Source organism: Pelodiscus sinensis, chromosome 15 (genome assembly GCF_049634645.1).
Source record: "Pelodiscus sinensis isolate JC-2024 chromosome 15, ASM4963464v1, whole genome shotgun sequence".
NCBI classification, from domain to species: Eukaryota; Metazoa; Chordata; order Testudines; family Trionychidae; genus Pelodiscus; species Pelodiscus sinensis.
The window spans coordinates 25618821-25636431 of NC_134725.1; the positions used below are offsets into that span (position 1 = coordinate 25618821).

Genomic DNA, 17611 nt, shown 5'->3' on the forward strand with positions numbered 1-17611 from the left:
ACTAACAAAAATTTGAAATTCAAAGTCTGTATTTATTACATTTGTGTTTCCCTTGCTGTAATTATTTGTATAATATATAAATAAATGTCTATATACCAGAGAAGTGGTTGTTTCAAATTACATGCCACACATATTTCGTAAGTACATTTCACATTAATTCCATGTGGCGGTTGTACAGTTGAAGTCAAGTCAGAAATTGTATACATTTAATTTTCCTAGATTCTTCTACATTCTGTATATTTTAAACATAATGAATTGAAAAGTTCTATTGCAGTTGGAAGAAAAGTTACATGCTACTTAAGATCTCATGCAAGAGTCCTTGCTTGCTTTAAAACCAACAAATTCTTATAATACAAGAAAATGGAAGGGTAAAAGAGGGGTACAAATCTTTAGCCATCTGAACTACCACGCAACTTTAATCTTCCTTTGTAATTCCATCGCCCATCCTGCACAAGTTTCCACAAATTGACAGCAGTGAACAGACCCATAAGAGATAGCAGTTTTACTCAATAAATAGCTTTAAGACCACAGTTTTTTTCTGTGTGACTGGTATCAACTAGGGATGTTTAAAATGCAGTTATGTGAATGTGTAACTGCTGAAGATTTCAGCAGAGGGGTGGGGCGCAATCAATTCCCAGCGGATACAGAAGTAGCAGCAAGGTGGTGGGAAAGGGGGAAAAGCTAGTTGATACACAGGTGGGAGCTGGTGCACATGGGGAGCTGTGCATACCAGGAGAATGTGTCTAACTGTGAAGGTTAAATGATGAGCCCAGGCTCACAGGTTAACCGTGTACACAGTTTCACTTTCACATTCCTAATATCAACCTGGTAGCAGATGACTAAAGAATCATGCAAGGTTCATATAAATTGTGTGACAAATCAAAGCCAGCAACATGCCACACTCTGGTGGAAAACAAGTATACAAGAGCACTGGATAAGTAGTTTTCTCTTTCCAGTAAACTACTAGAGCCTGATGCAATAAAATGAAGGAAAGAAAACACCAGGGTAATTAACTAAATTGCTCCCTCAAATTAGTCACTCAACACCAGCAATCAATTACTGCCAGTAGAGTTGCTTTAAAAAGGTCACCCCTAAGTAAGGAGAGGGTGAAGACAGAGTGACGGACTGGAAGGAGAAAAGGAAGGAACAAGAAGATGCTGTGAGCTAAGAGCTGGTTAACAGGCACCAGAAGGAGACATTTTGGAGAGGTTGTTTGGGAAAGTGGCCCACGGAAAAAGCTGTCAAGTCAGAAGGAAAAGCAACATTGACTGATGCTGATACTTTAGGGGCCCTGGACCGGAACCTGGAGTAGTGATGAGCATGGTTCTCTAAACTGTGGACTCGCTTCCTCTAAAGAGAAAGGGACTGTGTACAGGATCACAGTGAGTCTCTGAGGCTAATATTATCTGCCAGTAGTGCGAGACCCACAGGGCATGGCCAGAATTTTGCCACAGCTGCCTTCTAGGTTTCTCCTGTTAGGACACCAGATTTAATGGCCCAGACAATGGATACACTCGTGGGGTAAAGTGGAACTTCACTTGCAGAGATGAGTCTTGCCTATCTAATATCAAGTTTGTACAGTGCAGAGCTTCAGCCACTGGAAAACAATTCATTGTCATAAACCCTTAGGGTTTTAGAAATGGACACTGTTCTCCATCAGGTTCAGATTCAGGAGCTGTTTGGAGATAAAAGAAAGCTCTCTGCTATTTTCACTGCAAAAAGTTGTAGTGAAATTTTTCATTAAGAGTTTAGACTATGGAACAGAGAAGGTAGATCCCATTTAGGAGCAATATGTCTAACATGAGGTTTTTTTTGTTTGTTTTTTTAAAAAACAGCTTGGAGATTTAAAGCTGAGAAGCAAAATGCCATCTGAAATCAGAAATCTGAAGTGAACCATAACTCACTTATCAGAGTATGAACTGAATCATAAAGTGCAAGTTAACAAAAGAAAACTACTATGCTATGATTGAATTTGCACCAACATATGAACGTTAATGTCTGCAGTTCCCAAGCTTGGTTTTAACTGTACAACCTTACATGAATTAGGTTTTTCTTTCACTAAGTTTCTGGTTGTTTTTCAAAAGTCACAATAAGAAAAAGGAAACAGGTGCACACTACGTATATGAATGGTTAACCAGTTACATTACCGGGTTATTGTTAGTGGTTATGGTTAACAGGCTAGGGCCAGAGTTGCCACCTGCCAGAAACTTGCCAGAAACTTGAGCCCAGTCAAAGCAGTGTACTGCAGGCAGGGGCAACTCCAGCCCAACCATCGTGAGTGTGTGTGGGAGTAGTCACTCCAGACTAGATGGTCTGAAGCAGCCCCACTGCCCACCTCTGTTTAAGTGATTAAGCAGTTACACATAATATTTAACTGATTAGCTGATTAAATGGAATTGTACATCCGTAGTGCACACAGCATGAGATAAAGGTATAACTAGGTTCTGTACCGGTATTTAAACATGTCATGGAAGATAAAGTGTGATATTTATGAATACTGTGCCTACAGCTCTAAGTTTTCAGAAGACCGTTCTCGCACCAACCAACCAGCCAAATATGTGAAAGAGGTTCTAAGGCAATCTCAGAAGGAGATGAGAATGCGCTACTATCCCTTTCCAGTATCCCTCCCATACCCCCAAAAAGTCTACATTCTATTTTTAGAAGAATAATTCTGTAATATTTAAGTTCTACATGGCACAGAATATAAAATAAACTGAATAATTTTCCAATGAGACACTATGTGATCATGTACACACAGTAAGGACTGTTTACACTACAGGCAGAAGCTGAGCATAGAAGCTTAAATCACTTTAAATCTTTGTGGGTGCATAAATTCCTAGTTTTTTATTCATAGTCTCCTCTCCCCACATTTGCAGCCTTAACTTCACAATAAGGGCTACGAACATGATATACTCAGAATCTCACCTTTGAATGAGGAAAAAGGCAGAAAGATTTTTGTTTTACGTGGCAAAAGCAGATACTTACTGGCCAGTTATAATACATGTGGCATAGCTTGTAAGTTAAACGTTGCATATGATCAGGTTTCAATGCACTGTTGTCATAGATTACATTGTAGTGGGTTGGTGAAACACTGCCATTTCTCACAGACTGACTCACAATAAAAAAATCATACCTGTAAATTGAAAAAAAAAAAAATCAAGCCAGAAATTGTACTCAAATCCAATCCCTTCACACAAATTACAAAAGTTTGCCTTCAAATCAATTTACCATATTTTAAAAACATTTGCGTTTATAGAATTACAGCATGGTAAGCATAACAGAAAAGTGAGAGAAAGAAGGCAAATTATATATACATTATAGGCTGCGCTGGTAACAATCCATTAAGGTTGTCTAATACTTTCCAGAACAAGACCTCTTTTCTGTTGCTTATAACTTTGTCAAACTTCAACCACTCAGACTGAAGTTTCACATCCTAGATTTTTCCTCATGCTATTTATTGGAAACATTAAATGTTTCAGTTGCTTCCAAGAATGAGATTAGGGAAAATATGTTTGCTTTGATCATATACAATTATTTAGATCTTTTCTTTGAACTGCTGTAGCAATTTCAGACTCTGAAGCTAGGACCTGAAATTTAGAAATTTTAAATCTGAAAAATTAAGGATTCATATGTGCTCAAATTTAGACAACCTGAGTCTGAAAAACAGCTAAAATCAGAGAAGAGATTCTGTCCACACTAGACACATTCAAACCTAGAGCTGAGCAGGACTTTCTCTTTAAATGCTTCTCTGAGTGGCTGCAACTTATATTGGTTCTGAGTCCAGACAACAAAACTTGGAACTCGGAGACCGTCTTTGCCCCTGGTCTCAATTCCACCATGCTGGACCCAGGCAACATTGAGAAGGAAGCTAACCAATTGACTGATCAAGGGAACAGAATGGGACAAAGAGCCTAGGAAGTTTAAGAGAGGGAAGCTAGGACCCCGGGGGGAGCTAGGAGGGAAGAGGGATACACAGGAGTATGGGCTGGGGAAAATAAGATCACTCAGACTGCAACTGGCTGAATAAGATGTATTTGGAGATCAGGAAGGAGACAGGGAATCTGGAGAGAGTAAGATTGATCATTTAAGACATGAAGTCAGGGGGCAAGGAGAAACAGGTTTGACAAGAATAAACCAGGAGTCAAGGTTGGGAGAGGCAAGCACAAGAGTAAGATTGCTAGATCTCTTCTTCAGAGCCTGGCATGGATCCAAGATTCCTAATCCTCATCATTTCTCTGCTTTCAGCAAACACGCATGAAGTGTTTGTGTACCAGATGGAGATTACAGATTACAGGCTCAATAGCACTGGTTAATGCAGTTTGAAACCCAGTTTGAGAGTCTTTGAAATGATACTGTAGAATCACTGGATCTGTCTGTAATGGAGAGAACAACATAAGGCAGGGGTGGGCAACATACCTCTTGCCAGCAGGATCCAGCCTGCAGTCACACTACCAGGACCTTCAAGCACACAGCAGCCACTGTTTTAAGTGGAGGACTGCTCCCTGTGCCTCTCTGCTCTGGAGGGAGGGGAAGGCTTTCTGTGATCTCATCATCCCCAAGCCTAATCCTCAGCTCGTATTGGCTGGAAACAACTGGCCAATAGGAACTGACCCCAGCCAGTCTCTCAGCTCCTACTGGCTGAAAGTTGAAAGACTGTGCTGTGGGATGGAGGCAGCACAAGCCTCTTCCCCTCCCGGAGCTTTTTTTGAGAGCCACAAGGAAGGAACAGCCTGCAGTTTTAAGCGGTCTGGGGCTGGCCAAGTAAGTACTTCCCAGCCAAAGCCTGCCTCTCGCAACCCTGCCCCTCTTGCACCCAAACTCCCTCCCCCAGATCACCATCCAAACCCTCTGCACCCCCGTGCTCCAGGTCACAACTCCCTACCAGACTCTGCACCCTCTTCAACACTTCTGCTCCAGGCCAGAATCCTCCTCTGCACCCATATCCCCTGAACCTACATCCCAATCTCTTCCCTGACTCAGGTTACCACCCCCTCCTTCACCCAAACACTCTCTCAAACCTTACACCCTCTTCTGCACCCCAGTCCTTTACCCCATGAGCCTTTCTGCATCATCCTAGACCCTATACTTCCTCCACAAAAAAGTGCAGCCCTTGATTACTTTCCAAGATCTTGGAGTGGCCTCCCCACAAAAAATTATTGCCCAGTCCTGATTTAAGGGATTATCTAAATGCCTCTTCCCTTTCCAAGTACAATGCCAAGGCTCTCCTGACATCTACTGCATATAGTATAGTCACTATGTTGTTGCAGGGAGGCAACAGTGGCGGGTATGCCATTAGAGGTACTATTTTCCCTATTCTTTGCACTGAGGTGAAAGTTGCCTTCATGGAAGTATGCACAAGGGAGTATGTGACCATGAGTTTAAAAGGTGGCCTTTTTGGGCTCCGGAGGACTAAATTAAGGAGCCAGGTCTCATTTGTGGGTAGAGATTACTCATACTTTTGAGGAATCTCTTCATTGTTGGGTGTGACTATCCATCTATCTGCTGTAAAAAGACAGTTATGCGATAAACATCACCTTTAGCAAGCTGATAAATACTTCTGTCTTTATGAGAGGTAGGATGAAATCTAGTATTAATGGGAGAGAAGATGATGTCAGGGTTATTTGTTTCAAAGTATATCAGATGTGGAATCTTTTTTACTTCTGAATGCAAGTGTGATAAGTCATTGGTTTTATACTATGTTTATACTATGTTAGTCTGCGGTGCTGAAGGCAGCGGGGGCAGGGAAGTACCGGCTTGTTTCTTTGAAGTGGCCCCCCATGCTGTCTTTGAAGTTGAGCTGCTCAGCTTCTCACCTGCACCCACCCGCAACTGCAGGGCAATTTGCAGGGAACAAGTAGGAAAGGTTTTCTTCCTCTTGGGGGAAGCCATAGCTGGGGAGGGAGCCCTCCGCTTTCCTGTGGTTGGGTCCGATGCTGAGGAGCCTGGAGCACTGGGAGGTAGGAGAGCCTTGTCAAAAAGGATCTCTTTAAGCCGTCTTTCCCGCTCCTTGTGGGCTCTCGTTGTCAGTTTGCACAGTGGCTGCATTTCTGGGGAATATGAGCCTCCCTAAGGCAATGGACACAAGCAGAGTGTTCATCAGAGACAGGCATTGAGTCCCTGCACATAGTACATTTTTTAAAACCGGGGGAGCCCGGCATGTTGGCTGACTGAGAGGAGTCTGCGCTTGTTTCTCCGTTCTCCTTTAGCCCCTTTCTCTCTCGTTTGTGGACTGCTATATATAACTATTTTAGTTATTTTTTTTTAAATGAAGGGACCACTGACTACTGAGCTTAGCTCAGGCGTAGCTGATAGGGTAACAACATAACCCTTCTCCCCTTTCTTTCTTCTTCTTCTTTTTTTTTTTTTTTGAGAAGTTAATGAACTCGGGGTTGTAACAACAAACAGCACTTAGAATGAAACAAGGTACTATATACAAACAGTAAGTGTTTTTTTTTTTATCATTATACTGTCTCGTTCTTTTTTTTTTCGTTCTTTTTTTTGGAGCTGTGACACTGAGGGTTGCACGGCAAGAACAGCTGAAACCTTTAGCTCACGTATGAACAGCAGATAACTGTAAGTTATAACCATCTGCAATTAAAAAGCAACTTAATGAACCGAAAGAGTAATGAAGTAAATATCTGACTTGAACTTTCACTCAGGAAACCTAAGGAGATGAAAGGAGCTCCGTCCGTGACCAGAGGCAGATTAGAGGAAACTGGCAGGTGCCGGACCCCGCGTGGCACATGAAAGCGCGAAACCAACTCGTGCACACGCGGTCCGGCCGAATACAGCTCTGGCAAGCTCCGATTCATGGTGCCGGGACCAGCCCGACACCAGACGTGGAGCACCCACGGGGACTACCCCGAAGAAGAACCTGTAAATTACAATGATGGATATGCCTGTTTTCCTGAGAAGTGAGGAAAGAACTGAAGAGCAATTGGTGAGCTGGATGCTGGATCAAATACCGGTACCACATTTATCTTGACTACGTGATGTCTCTTAGTATGACTTTCTCCATTTTGAGAAGGATCTTTGCCATAGGTGGAAACAAAAGGAAGGCACATAGGAGCTCTTGAAAAATGAAAGCATGCCCTAGTGATATTTTTCTCTAGTCTGGCTTTCGAGCTGTACCAGATGCATTTCTTGTTGCTGTAAATACCAAACAGATCTATGGTAGGGGTCCCTCCCATCAGTGACAGAAGATGTTGTAGAGAATTGAGCACATTTCCTATTCATGATCCCTGGGAGAATTTGTGGCAGTGTTCACTGTTACATTCCTGTGCCCCGTGTGCTCCTGCTACGTGAATGTTGTGGTAAATGCACCAATTCTAAAATGTTATCACTTCTGCACATAGGGATGGGTAATCTCAGAAGTTTATGCTGTCATGATTTTTGTATGTGTTTCTTTAATTAATGGAAGGATATATGTACAAGAATTACTGAATGCCCTGATTTCCAGGAGATTGATATGGAGCATTAATCCTGTTAAAGACCATTTGCCCTGAATCTTGTAATTGGCCAGGCAGGCCCCTACATCTCTCAATATCAATACTGAAGGGAGCTGCATTAATGGAATCCCTGCATAAGCATTCCATGGGTCTTTCCACTATTTGAAGGCAGGTTTAACTCTGGAGGGCATTGGCTGTAATTTATTTAAACAGAGGCTTCACACGCTCTCCTGCCCCCCAGGCCCTGATTGGCCTGGGGATGGGGGAGCACGGGAAGTCTCCTCCAACCACCAGGGGGATGGGTGCTTAGTGGGAAGGGGTGGGGAGCAAAGGGGCTTCCCCACCCCCAGACCTCATCTCCTGACCTTCTGAGGGACCCTCATCCTGCCTTCCTAATGCAGAAGCCAGCTCCATTCCTGGGGGCAACTTGTGTTGGCTGCCCTCCCCAGGCAAATGCCCTTTCCCCTAGTTGACTCAAAAACCCATGTGGCCTCCCTACCTTCAGAGGATGCCTTATCCCCGTGTTGGCTGCCTGGATATTTTAAGAATGGGGTGGAGGCAGAGATGGGACTTGAACCCACCACCCGGCACTCCCCAGTTGAGCTAATTATGGTCTGGGGGTGGTGAACCCCGTAAGCATGCTGACCCCACCCCATCCATTTGAGGCCCCACCTCTTCCGGTGTGGGTCACTTCAAAAAAAATTTTGGCAAAAAATTATTGCCCACCCCTGGTCTAGTCCCTTACCTCATAGACTCATAGACTTTAAGGTCAGAAGGGACCATTATGATCATCTAGTCTGACCCCCTGCACAGCGCAGGCCACAGAATCTTGCCCACCCCTCTTAGAATAATCCTCTCACCTATGTCTCAGATATTGAAGCCTTCAAATACTTTGAAGGCCCCAACATGCAGAGAGTCCTTCAGCTGTGATCTGTGCCCAATGCTACAGAGGAAGGCGAAAAACCTCCAGGGCCTCTGCCAATCTACCCTGGAGGAAAATTCCTTCCCGACCCCAAATATGGCGATCAGCTAAACCCTGAGCATGTGGGTAAGACTCACCAGCCAGACACCCAGAAAGTTCCCTATAATGAATGGTCAATTAGTTACCAAGATCATGTTATTTCATCCAACCATCCCCTTATCATAGAATCATAGAACTGGAAGAGACCTCAGAAGGTCATCAAGTCCAGCCCTCCGCTCTAGGCAGGACCAATCCCATCTAAATCAACCCGGCCAGGGTTTTGTCAAGCCGAGACTTAAACACCTCTAGGGATGGAGACTCCACTACTTCCCTAGGTAACCCATTCCAATGCTTCACTACCCTCCTAGTAAAATAGTTTTTCCTAATATCCAATCTGGACCTCTCCCACCACAACTTGAGACCATTGCTCCTTGTTCTGCCATCTGTCACTACTGAGAACAGCCTCTCTCCATCCTCTTTGGAACCTCCCTTCAGGAAGTTGAAGGCTGCTATCAAGTCCCCCCTTACTCTTCGCTTCTGCAGACTAAACAGACCCAAGTCCCTCAGCCTCTCCTCGTAGGTCATATGCTCCAGACCCCTAATCATTTTGGTTGCCCTCCGCTGGACCCTCTCCAATGCGTCCGCATCCTTTTTGTAGTGGGGGGCCCAGAACTGGACACAGTACTCCAGATGTGGCCTCACCAAAGCCGAATAAAGGGGAATAATGACATCTCTGGATCTGCTGGCAATGCTCCTCTTAATGCATCCTAATATGCCATTAGCCTTCTTGGCTACAAGGGCACACTGTTGACTCATATCTAGCTTCTCATCCACTGTAACCCCCAGGTCCTTTTCTGCAGAACTACTACTTAACTGGTTGGTCCCCAGCCTGTAACTATGCTTGGGATTCTTCCGTCCCAAGTGCAGGACTCTACACTTGTCTTTGTTGAATCTCATGAGATTTCTAGTGACCCAATCCTCCAATTTGTCTAAGTCACTCTGGACCCTATCTCTGCCCTTAAGCGTATCTACCTCTCCCCCTAGCTTAGTGTCATCTGCAAACTTGCTGAGGGTGCAATCTATCCCCTCATCCAGGTCATTAATAAAGATATTAAACAAAACCGGTCCTAGAACCGAACCTTGGGGTACTCCACTAGAAACCGACTGCCATCCTGACATCGAGCCATTGATCACTACCCGCTGGGCCCGGCCTTCTAGCCATCTTTCTATCCATCTTACCGTCCATTTATCCAATCCGCATTCCCTTAACTTGCTGGCAAGAATATTGTGGGAGACCGTATCAAAAGCCTTGTACCTCTTTGGAAGGGAAAGAAAAAGGGGAGGGAGGGGAAAGAAACAGGAACTAGGTTGTCATAGCCATTTAACTCTCTACTCCTAGGGATATTTTTGACTATATCTATATTGTTACAGACAGGAATTGTGAAATAAATTACCATAAATTAAACATGACTACGTAGTCCTTCTTTGACAAAAAAAAGTGCCCACTTTTAATTATTATTATTATTATTATTTTGGCACAGACTGACCCCAGGAGTAACTCAAACAGTTGAGAAAGGCAACAAGGTGAGGGGAAACAGGAGCTGGGGGGAGCCAGCTTAAAAGCCAACTCTCCCCAGCACCATCTTCACAGAGGGTAGGAGTACCAGAGACATAGCAGGGGGACTGGGCTCTATGCCTCTGCTTTTTAAATGTATTAAAAGCAACATGGTGGCTTATAATACATTTAAAAAGCAGAGGCACAGCGGGGGAGTGAGGTGTTTTCCCCCACCAGTTGATTGTGCGCTGCATGAAGAAAAACTTCCTTTTGTTTGTTTTAAACCCTACTACCTTTTAATTTTATTTGGTGGCCCCTAGTTATGAGAACAAGTAAACAATTTTTCCTTATTCACTATTTCCATACAAAACATGATTTTATAGACCTGTATCATATCCACCCTTAGTCTCCTCTTTTCTAAAATGAAAAATCCCAGTCTTTTTAATCTCTCTTCATATGGGACCCATTCCAAACCCCTAATAATTTTTGTTTCCCCTCTCTGAGCCTTTTCCAATGCCAATGTATCTTTTTTGAGATGAGGCAACCACATCTGTATGTAATATTCAAGATGTGGGAGTACCATGGTTTAAAAGCTATTTACCTCCAGCACGGTCTCTGTGGTGCCACGTGCCCCCCACCCATGCTGCTGCTCTGTCAGAGGCAGCATGAGGGAAGGCTGCCTTAGAGCACCCTCTGTCTGTCACAAGCCTGGGCCCACCACAGGCAGCAGCTGCTCTGGCAGTAACCCCTGTCCACAGTGGCCCGGGTTGGCCACAAACAGAGGCAGTCCAACAGCAGCCCCTGTTCACTGGGACCTCACCATGGACAGGGGCTGCTGCCATGAAACAGCCCACCTATGGCCAGTCTGAGCCACCAAAGACAGGGGTTTTGCTGCCGCAACCTCTGTCTGCTTTGGAGTCCCAGTGGACAGGAGCTGCTGCCGGACTGCCTCTGTCCATAGCCAGCCCAGACCTTGGCTGACAGCGACTGATTTGCAGCACCCTTTCCCACTCCTTCTCCCCTCCAGCAGCCTCTGGCCTCTCTCCTTGAGGAGCTCAGACCCCCTGGTGGACTGGGGCTGCTGCCACTCCTCACTGCTGCAGCATGGGGTGGCAGGTAGCTAGTTTACACAGAAAGCTGGTTTTTAAACTGGCTCTCCTGGTGGATCAGCTCCTGACTGGTACCCTGGCATGCTGCTTCTGTTACAGAGGCCTAAGCGTGGGATGGTAGGGGGCTCCCTGGTAGTGGGGCTGGACAGCACTGAGTGCTGCTTCCACCTCAAGAGACTACAGAATAGTCAACTGACAGGAATTCATATAGTTAGTCGACTGTTATTATCCTAGGCCTAAACTCAAGTTTAGTTAGAAAATTCTCCTGTCAACCTAGCAATGACTTCCTAGGGAGGTAAATTACACTACTGACAGGAGAGTCTCTCACTTCATGGTAGGTAGCGTCTACACTGAAGCTCAGTTATAGCATAATGCTTGTAATTTGTACAAGTAATTTTTGAATATTACAAGACTAACAAAAATATAAATATAGTATCATACACGTTTGTGGGCACCACCCACTTCCTCAAAAAAAGAACCTGTCAATTGTAGTGCTGGTAGTAATTGACATTTTTCTTCCTTTACCTTCTTTTTCTGTTAAAAAATGTTATAAATTGTGAGGGTCCCCCCTTTTTTCCTCCACTCTGCTTGTCTGATGACGTGTGTTTTTGCCATGAAAGCTCATAATATTATACTTATATTTGTTCGTCTTTAGAGCCACATCTACACAACACCTGCAGTCACAACACCTGCAGGTAAAGCCTGTCGAATCCCTTCAGGAAGTGGCAGGCAAGTATCATGGCAGACCTTGATAAGGACCTTATTGGATGAACAGGAAGACATACAGCAGGTGATTTGACCATGAGAAGTAAAAAACATGCTACAGCACCAGAACTGTGGTTCATGAAGGATTAAAATCTCTGACAATTGGAATTGTTCCATGTTGCACAGAGGTCCAAGTGTGAAAATCCCCTCCTCTGGAAAATTGACTGGACAATGTTTGATTTGAGAGACCATTCATAGCTAAGGAACAAATGGCTGAGGTAGTCTACTAACTCTTTCTGTACCTTGCAAAGGTATAAGGCCTACAGATGTATTAAGCTACAAAACTACCAGAGTTCTCAGGCTTCTGTACACACGGGAAAGGAGCACCAACTCGTTTATTTTATAGAAAATCACTGATGTCTTGTGATTCTATGGAATCTATGAATATTACCAAGTAAGCTCCCTGTATATGGCCCCTGAAGGCTTGGCATACCAGCCGCACTGCCTTGAGCTCCCACACTTTGAAGTGTAGGGTTAACTCTGACACTTACCATAGGCATGAGTCCTGATCTCGCCACGGTTTGCTCACCACTCTGACACATCTGTGATGGGCACCATCAAGGGCTGTGGCCTGTTAAAGGGGACTGCCCCACTGACCATGAGGCAGGAACCACCATTTTAGTGAGTGGAGGGGGTTAGAGGAAGGGCAATGACAGTGTCCAGAGTGTCATGGACAGGTTTGTTCAACTGTGTTAGCCATGTCTGGAGAGGTCTGAGGTGCAAGCTGACATGGTAGACTATGTATGTTCATGCCATTATGTATCCTCAAAGTTTTATGCAATTTTTTGCTACAGTAACAGGGAACTGGCTGAGGGTCTCAATGTTTTTCAGGGCCTGGAATTGGGCCTCAGGCAAAGAGTCTCTTGCCACCTTGGAATCTATGAATGTGCCTATGAATTCTATTATTTGTGTAGGCATCAAGGTGGATTTGGGTATGTTGAGAATGAGACCCAGTCTCAGGAATGCAGTATATGTTGGGGTCACATGCTCCTTGGCCTGCTCTTGCAATTGGCCTTGTTCAGGTGTTATCCATATGGAAACACATGTGCTGCTGTTTGGGCAGGTAGGCTGCCATCACTGCCACGTATTATGCAAACACACACAGACGGCTGATGAGAGGCCGAATAGCAGTACCCTGAACTGGTAGTACTTGGCCCCCTCACAAAGTAGAAAAACTTCTGTGGGACAGAATGATGGAGGATATGAAAGTACACATCTTTCATGTCAAGGGTGATGTATCGGTCCCTCAGATCCAGGAAAAGGATAATGGAAACTAAAACGACTTCTTTATGAATATCAGCTTTTTATGAAGGAATTGAGATCTTGTACATCTAGCATCAGACAAATCCCAGGTTGGCCTTGGGGTAAGTATTGAGAATATAAAACCCTACCTCAAAACTTCTTAAGAACCATCTCTAACACCCCTAGCGTGTGGAGTGACTGCACCTCCTATAGTAGGAATTGCTTGTGAGAAGGGTCATTGAAGAGTGACAGGGAAGAGGGATGAGAGGATACAGAACTGAATAGAGCACACCGATTTGAATGTGCTCAGAACCCAACAATTGGACATAATCTGGGTCTATGCACAGTAAAACAGGGACAATCCATTCACAAAAGAATAAGGATCTGAGTAAGCAATTGGTACTCCCATCCTTGGGTACACCTTCAAAAATTGAGTTTTGAATCCTGTGTTACACCTTAGTGGAATCCTGCCCCTAGCTAGAGGATGAGTCAGATTGTCTCCTCTTGCCATTCCTGCCCCTATGCCTTTCACTATCTTGTCTGGATGTACCAGCATAAAATTGGGCTGGGGCTTAAACTGTTTCTTCTATATAAGTGGGAAATGAAGGTTACTCATGTGAGCAATTACTGAAAGTTCTTTGAGATGAGTGTCTGGGAGCATTCCTGTGCTTTTGCAAAGATACTTCTGCAGCAGGGTCCATCTGGGGGGCACATATGCAGAGTCACTCTCACGACTTCGCTCAACTTTTTGTTTAACGTGCTGCATGTGAGACCCAGAGCTCTCAGGTCCTTTTCTACCACAGAGTCACATAACTCCAAAGTAGAGGGGGGAAGGAGAAGTAGTAGAGCACCTATGGAGACATTCATCTTGAACTGTTGCTACACAGCTGAGTAACCTTCACTTCTTCCTCAAGAAATGTCCCTGTGGATGATCCACTCTAGGCGACTTAGTAGCAGTGCCCCATAGGATGGGAGAGACTTTGGAGCTGGCAGAATGGCTGTTGAACATGCTGTTGTCAGGGATGTGACTGCTTGAGATTCCTGGGTAATAGCATAATGTTGTGTAAAAGTATATTGGGATGTCCATATCACTGCAATGCAGATTTCAATCTAGGAAACATTCTGAAAGGCTACTGATGTGAGTGTACCTGTAGCATGTGCACATATCCTCTGTGGTAGAATATGCACATATCCTCTATGGTGTGTGCATTCCTTGGCATTGGTAGCAGAGCCTGATGCATCCCACCATCCAACTGGAGTGTCTTTAGCTGGATATCGAATTGTACTTGAAATGTTCAACTACTGAGTCAAAAAGTTTTGGTGAGGTCCGGAATGGCTTAGTTTTCCAAACAGAATGACAACACTTTTCTGACGTTAAGGATGTGCAAGATGATTTCTAATGCACTATTATGGGATCTGGGGAAGAATACTGGAGATACAAGGATTGTTTAATGTGAAAAGTGCAAACCTTAGATGTTGACAGTTTAGAAACAGAAATTTTGAATCAAACTTGCAATAGCATAAGTTATAGTATCTTATGCAGCATTCATATAAGTAAGTCCAAATATGTATAATTCTGTGCCAGTTTATATGAACCTAACTTCAACAAGCCACAGATGTTACAAGATGAAAACCATCACCTTATTTTATTCTCCGGTTAATGATTTTTCAACATACCATTTTTTTTCATTTATATAGACTATTTGCTTTTAATCTCCAGTTGTGCCCTAACCAGTTTTCTGAACACCTCCACAGTTAACAGCTAGTTTCATCTTTTTTTCCATCCCATCCCAATATTGGCGATGATGCTTAACAACAGAACTGACAAATACTTTGGCACCTCCAAGCTAATCAACCACAGCTCATCAGTATTCTTGGTTTATATTCCTTAAAACAATTCCACTCACTCTGCAGTGGTAAAATCTAAGACCAATAGAATTTTCCTCCACATAGGATTTTTGAAGTACAGGCAATCCCTGGGTTACGTACAAGATAGGGACTGTAGGTTTGTTCTTAAGTTGAATTTGTATGCAAGTCGGAACTGGTACATATTGAAGGGGAAACTCTAGCCAAACATTTCTCCAGAGCTCAGTTTTATTCTCCCACACCTCACTTCCCTCAGTCCTTTATTCTCAAGCTGAGGTGTCTGCTGAGAAAAGCCGCTCCGTGTCTCCCTGGTCTGCTGGAGGGAAGCAGCTAGTGCGGGGTTGCCTCACCCCGTTTGTAATTAGGGATCCGACTTACATCGGATCCATGTAACCTGGGGACTGCCTGTATTGCACTATGGAAGCTTTTCACAAACATATCAAAATAATATAAATTAGAAGAAGAAATAGGACAACAGAATAGCATGTTTACAATACATCCAATTTGGCCTCCTCATTTTTTTTTTTTTTTTTTTTTTGAGTAAGCAACAGATTCCATTTTTGGTAGCAGAATCTAAGCCAAGTATTTGATTCCTGCCATCAAAGAGATATTATCTGAAAAGTATTACTTACCATTCTGGTCGGGTAACCTCTACATCAATAACTGTACCAGGAGGTGGATTCTGAAGTCTTCCACCCATATGTGCAAAGAACCTCGTATTCAATCGTTTCTTCACCACTATTACTGAAAGTCTTGGGCTAGAAAAGATTATATGAGCATTGTAAGAACAATTTTTGAAACTTCAAATTTAGAAAAAAATTTAATTAAAACTCTTTAAAAATAAATGTTCGGAATTACATCTTTAGTGATCCATTAGAAACCAGACTTCTAAATAAACTTTAATATGCAGATTTTAGTAGTTAGCTTTCACTTAATATATTGCTTCTACTCAGATATTTCAGCATGATTCACTACCATAGTAACTAATCACCTTTTGCATTTGCATAGTTGCAAACACCTGGGATCCTAATTTCCCTACAATATTTATACAATATAGGTAGTACCTCTCTTAACTGAGAATGTGTGGTCTGGAAATGCTGCTGGACCACTGAGTCCAGGTATAAGGAGGTAGGGCCACAGGTCAGGAACATTTGTGTGGGGGAGCAACTTAGCCAGGAGCCCTGTGTTGAGGGATGGGGGGTGCAGCAGGGAGTTCTGGTTCTGGAGGCCCCCAAAGCCAAAGAGCCCTGGCAGCCCCAAAAGCCAAAGAGCCCTGGCAGCCATGGAGGTCCAGCATGGCGAATCATTGCTGGGCAGGCAGCAGTGGGGTTCGGCTGGAGTCCTAGCCAGGGGAAGCACTGGTCATGGTGGGAGGGACGTCCTCTCATTTGGCAAATCCCCTTGTTCGGGACCAGTATGGTCCTAAGGATGCCGGATGATGGAGGTTTAACCAGTATAGGGTTTCTTCTCTATTTTTTTTGTGCATATATTTTTAGTGTATGCTAATAATGTGTTGATTATACCTAAAATGTATAATCAACACATTATTAACATACACTAAAAATATATGCACACAAAAAATACTGCCATATGCTAAATATAGAAAAAAAAATAAGTATTTCACATCACCACTGGTACATTTAGCATACTGTTTTGTTCCATTGAGTGTCAATACTCAGTTATACCAGCACTGACAGATTTAGAATTAATTCAAGGCTATTATTGAAACAACTGAAGATATAGAACCATGAAAATGCAAATAACTACATAAAAGAGGAAAAAATGATTAGCCTAGAATTGACATGTGGTCATGGTGAGACTGGATCTCGTTCAAAGAGAGAGACCATAATTTACATGTATATCAAGTAACATCACATGGGCAAAAGGAGCAACAATATCTTTATTAATATTAGGTATGCACTTTGTAAAAGAATACGCAATAAAATAAAAACTCAATAAGCAAGAAAGCCGTTTGAGCACATCAATTACTGGATTAACTAATGCAAGAGCACACTAGTGTAAAGAAGAAAAATACAGTCTTTTAGCAGCCTTATTGCTTTTCAGAAGCATTACAGTGCATTTTACATCATGCCAACCTTTTTGTTGCATCATTGCATGCATCATAAGGGACTTACTTGTAATCTTTACCAACAGATTTCAAGCATTCCAAAAACTGAGGTACTTCATAGTTAACCAAAGTTTTTAGTTGACCATCTCCTACACCATCACGATACACGATAATGCGAGAAGGCATATGGTTATTGAAGCTGAACCAGGCTCTTAAAGCAGCTTTTGAAGAAGCAAATTAAAATTAATCAACTGAAAGACAAGTAGTAAAAATTCAGAATGGATCTGTATTACATGTTAAATGGCAATACATTAAGAACTCTTTCACTCCTGAGGCTTAGTCTAAACCTAAAACTTAGGTTAACGTAGCTATGTTGCTCATAGACTTTGAAAGTTCACTCCATTAAGAAACTTAAGTTGATCTAAGTCCCAGTGTACATGTCAGTAGGTGGAGGGCACAATTCTTCCATCATCTTAGCTACTGCCTCTCAAGGGGTGGATTTATAACAGAAAAACCCCTTCTGTTTTATCAAATGTTACAGCAGCCTGGCTGCAATGCCACAGCTCTGGAATCAGGAGTGCAGTTATACCTTAAGTC

At 43.3% G+C, this 17611-nt stretch overlaps 1 protein-coding gene and 1 long non-coding RNA gene across 7 annotated transcripts in view; one reads left to right on the forward strand and one right to left on the reverse strand.

The window, feature by feature from the left end:
- The window catches only part of PIWIL1 (piwi like RNA-mediated gene silencing 1), a 124899-nt gene that overhangs the window by 9268 nt on the left and 98020 nt on the right, over positions 1–17611 (reverse strand). For 4 of the 6 annotated variants that reach the window (XM_075898450.1, XM_075898452.1, XM_075898451.1 and 1 more), the window contains 3 exons: positions 17082–17235; positions 15579–15704; positions 2926–3133 (listed from right to left, as the gene is read on the reverse strand). In XM_075898450.1, the coding sequence (XP_075754565.1) occupies positions 2926–3133; positions 15579–15704; positions 17082–17235 (488 nt within the window). The remainder of the gene's footprint in view (positions 1–2925; positions 3134–15578; positions 15705–17081; positions 17236–17611) is intronic. The other 2 variants (XM_075898455.1, XM_075898454.1) reach the window with 1 other exon arrangement.
- On the forward strand, positions 88–12417 carry LOC112547060 (uncharacterized). The gene is made up of 4 exons (XR_012895995.1): positions 88–4761; positions 6505–6573; positions 6660–6940; positions 11729–12417. It is a non-coding gene; the product is annotated as an uncharacterized LOC112547060 (long non-coding RNA).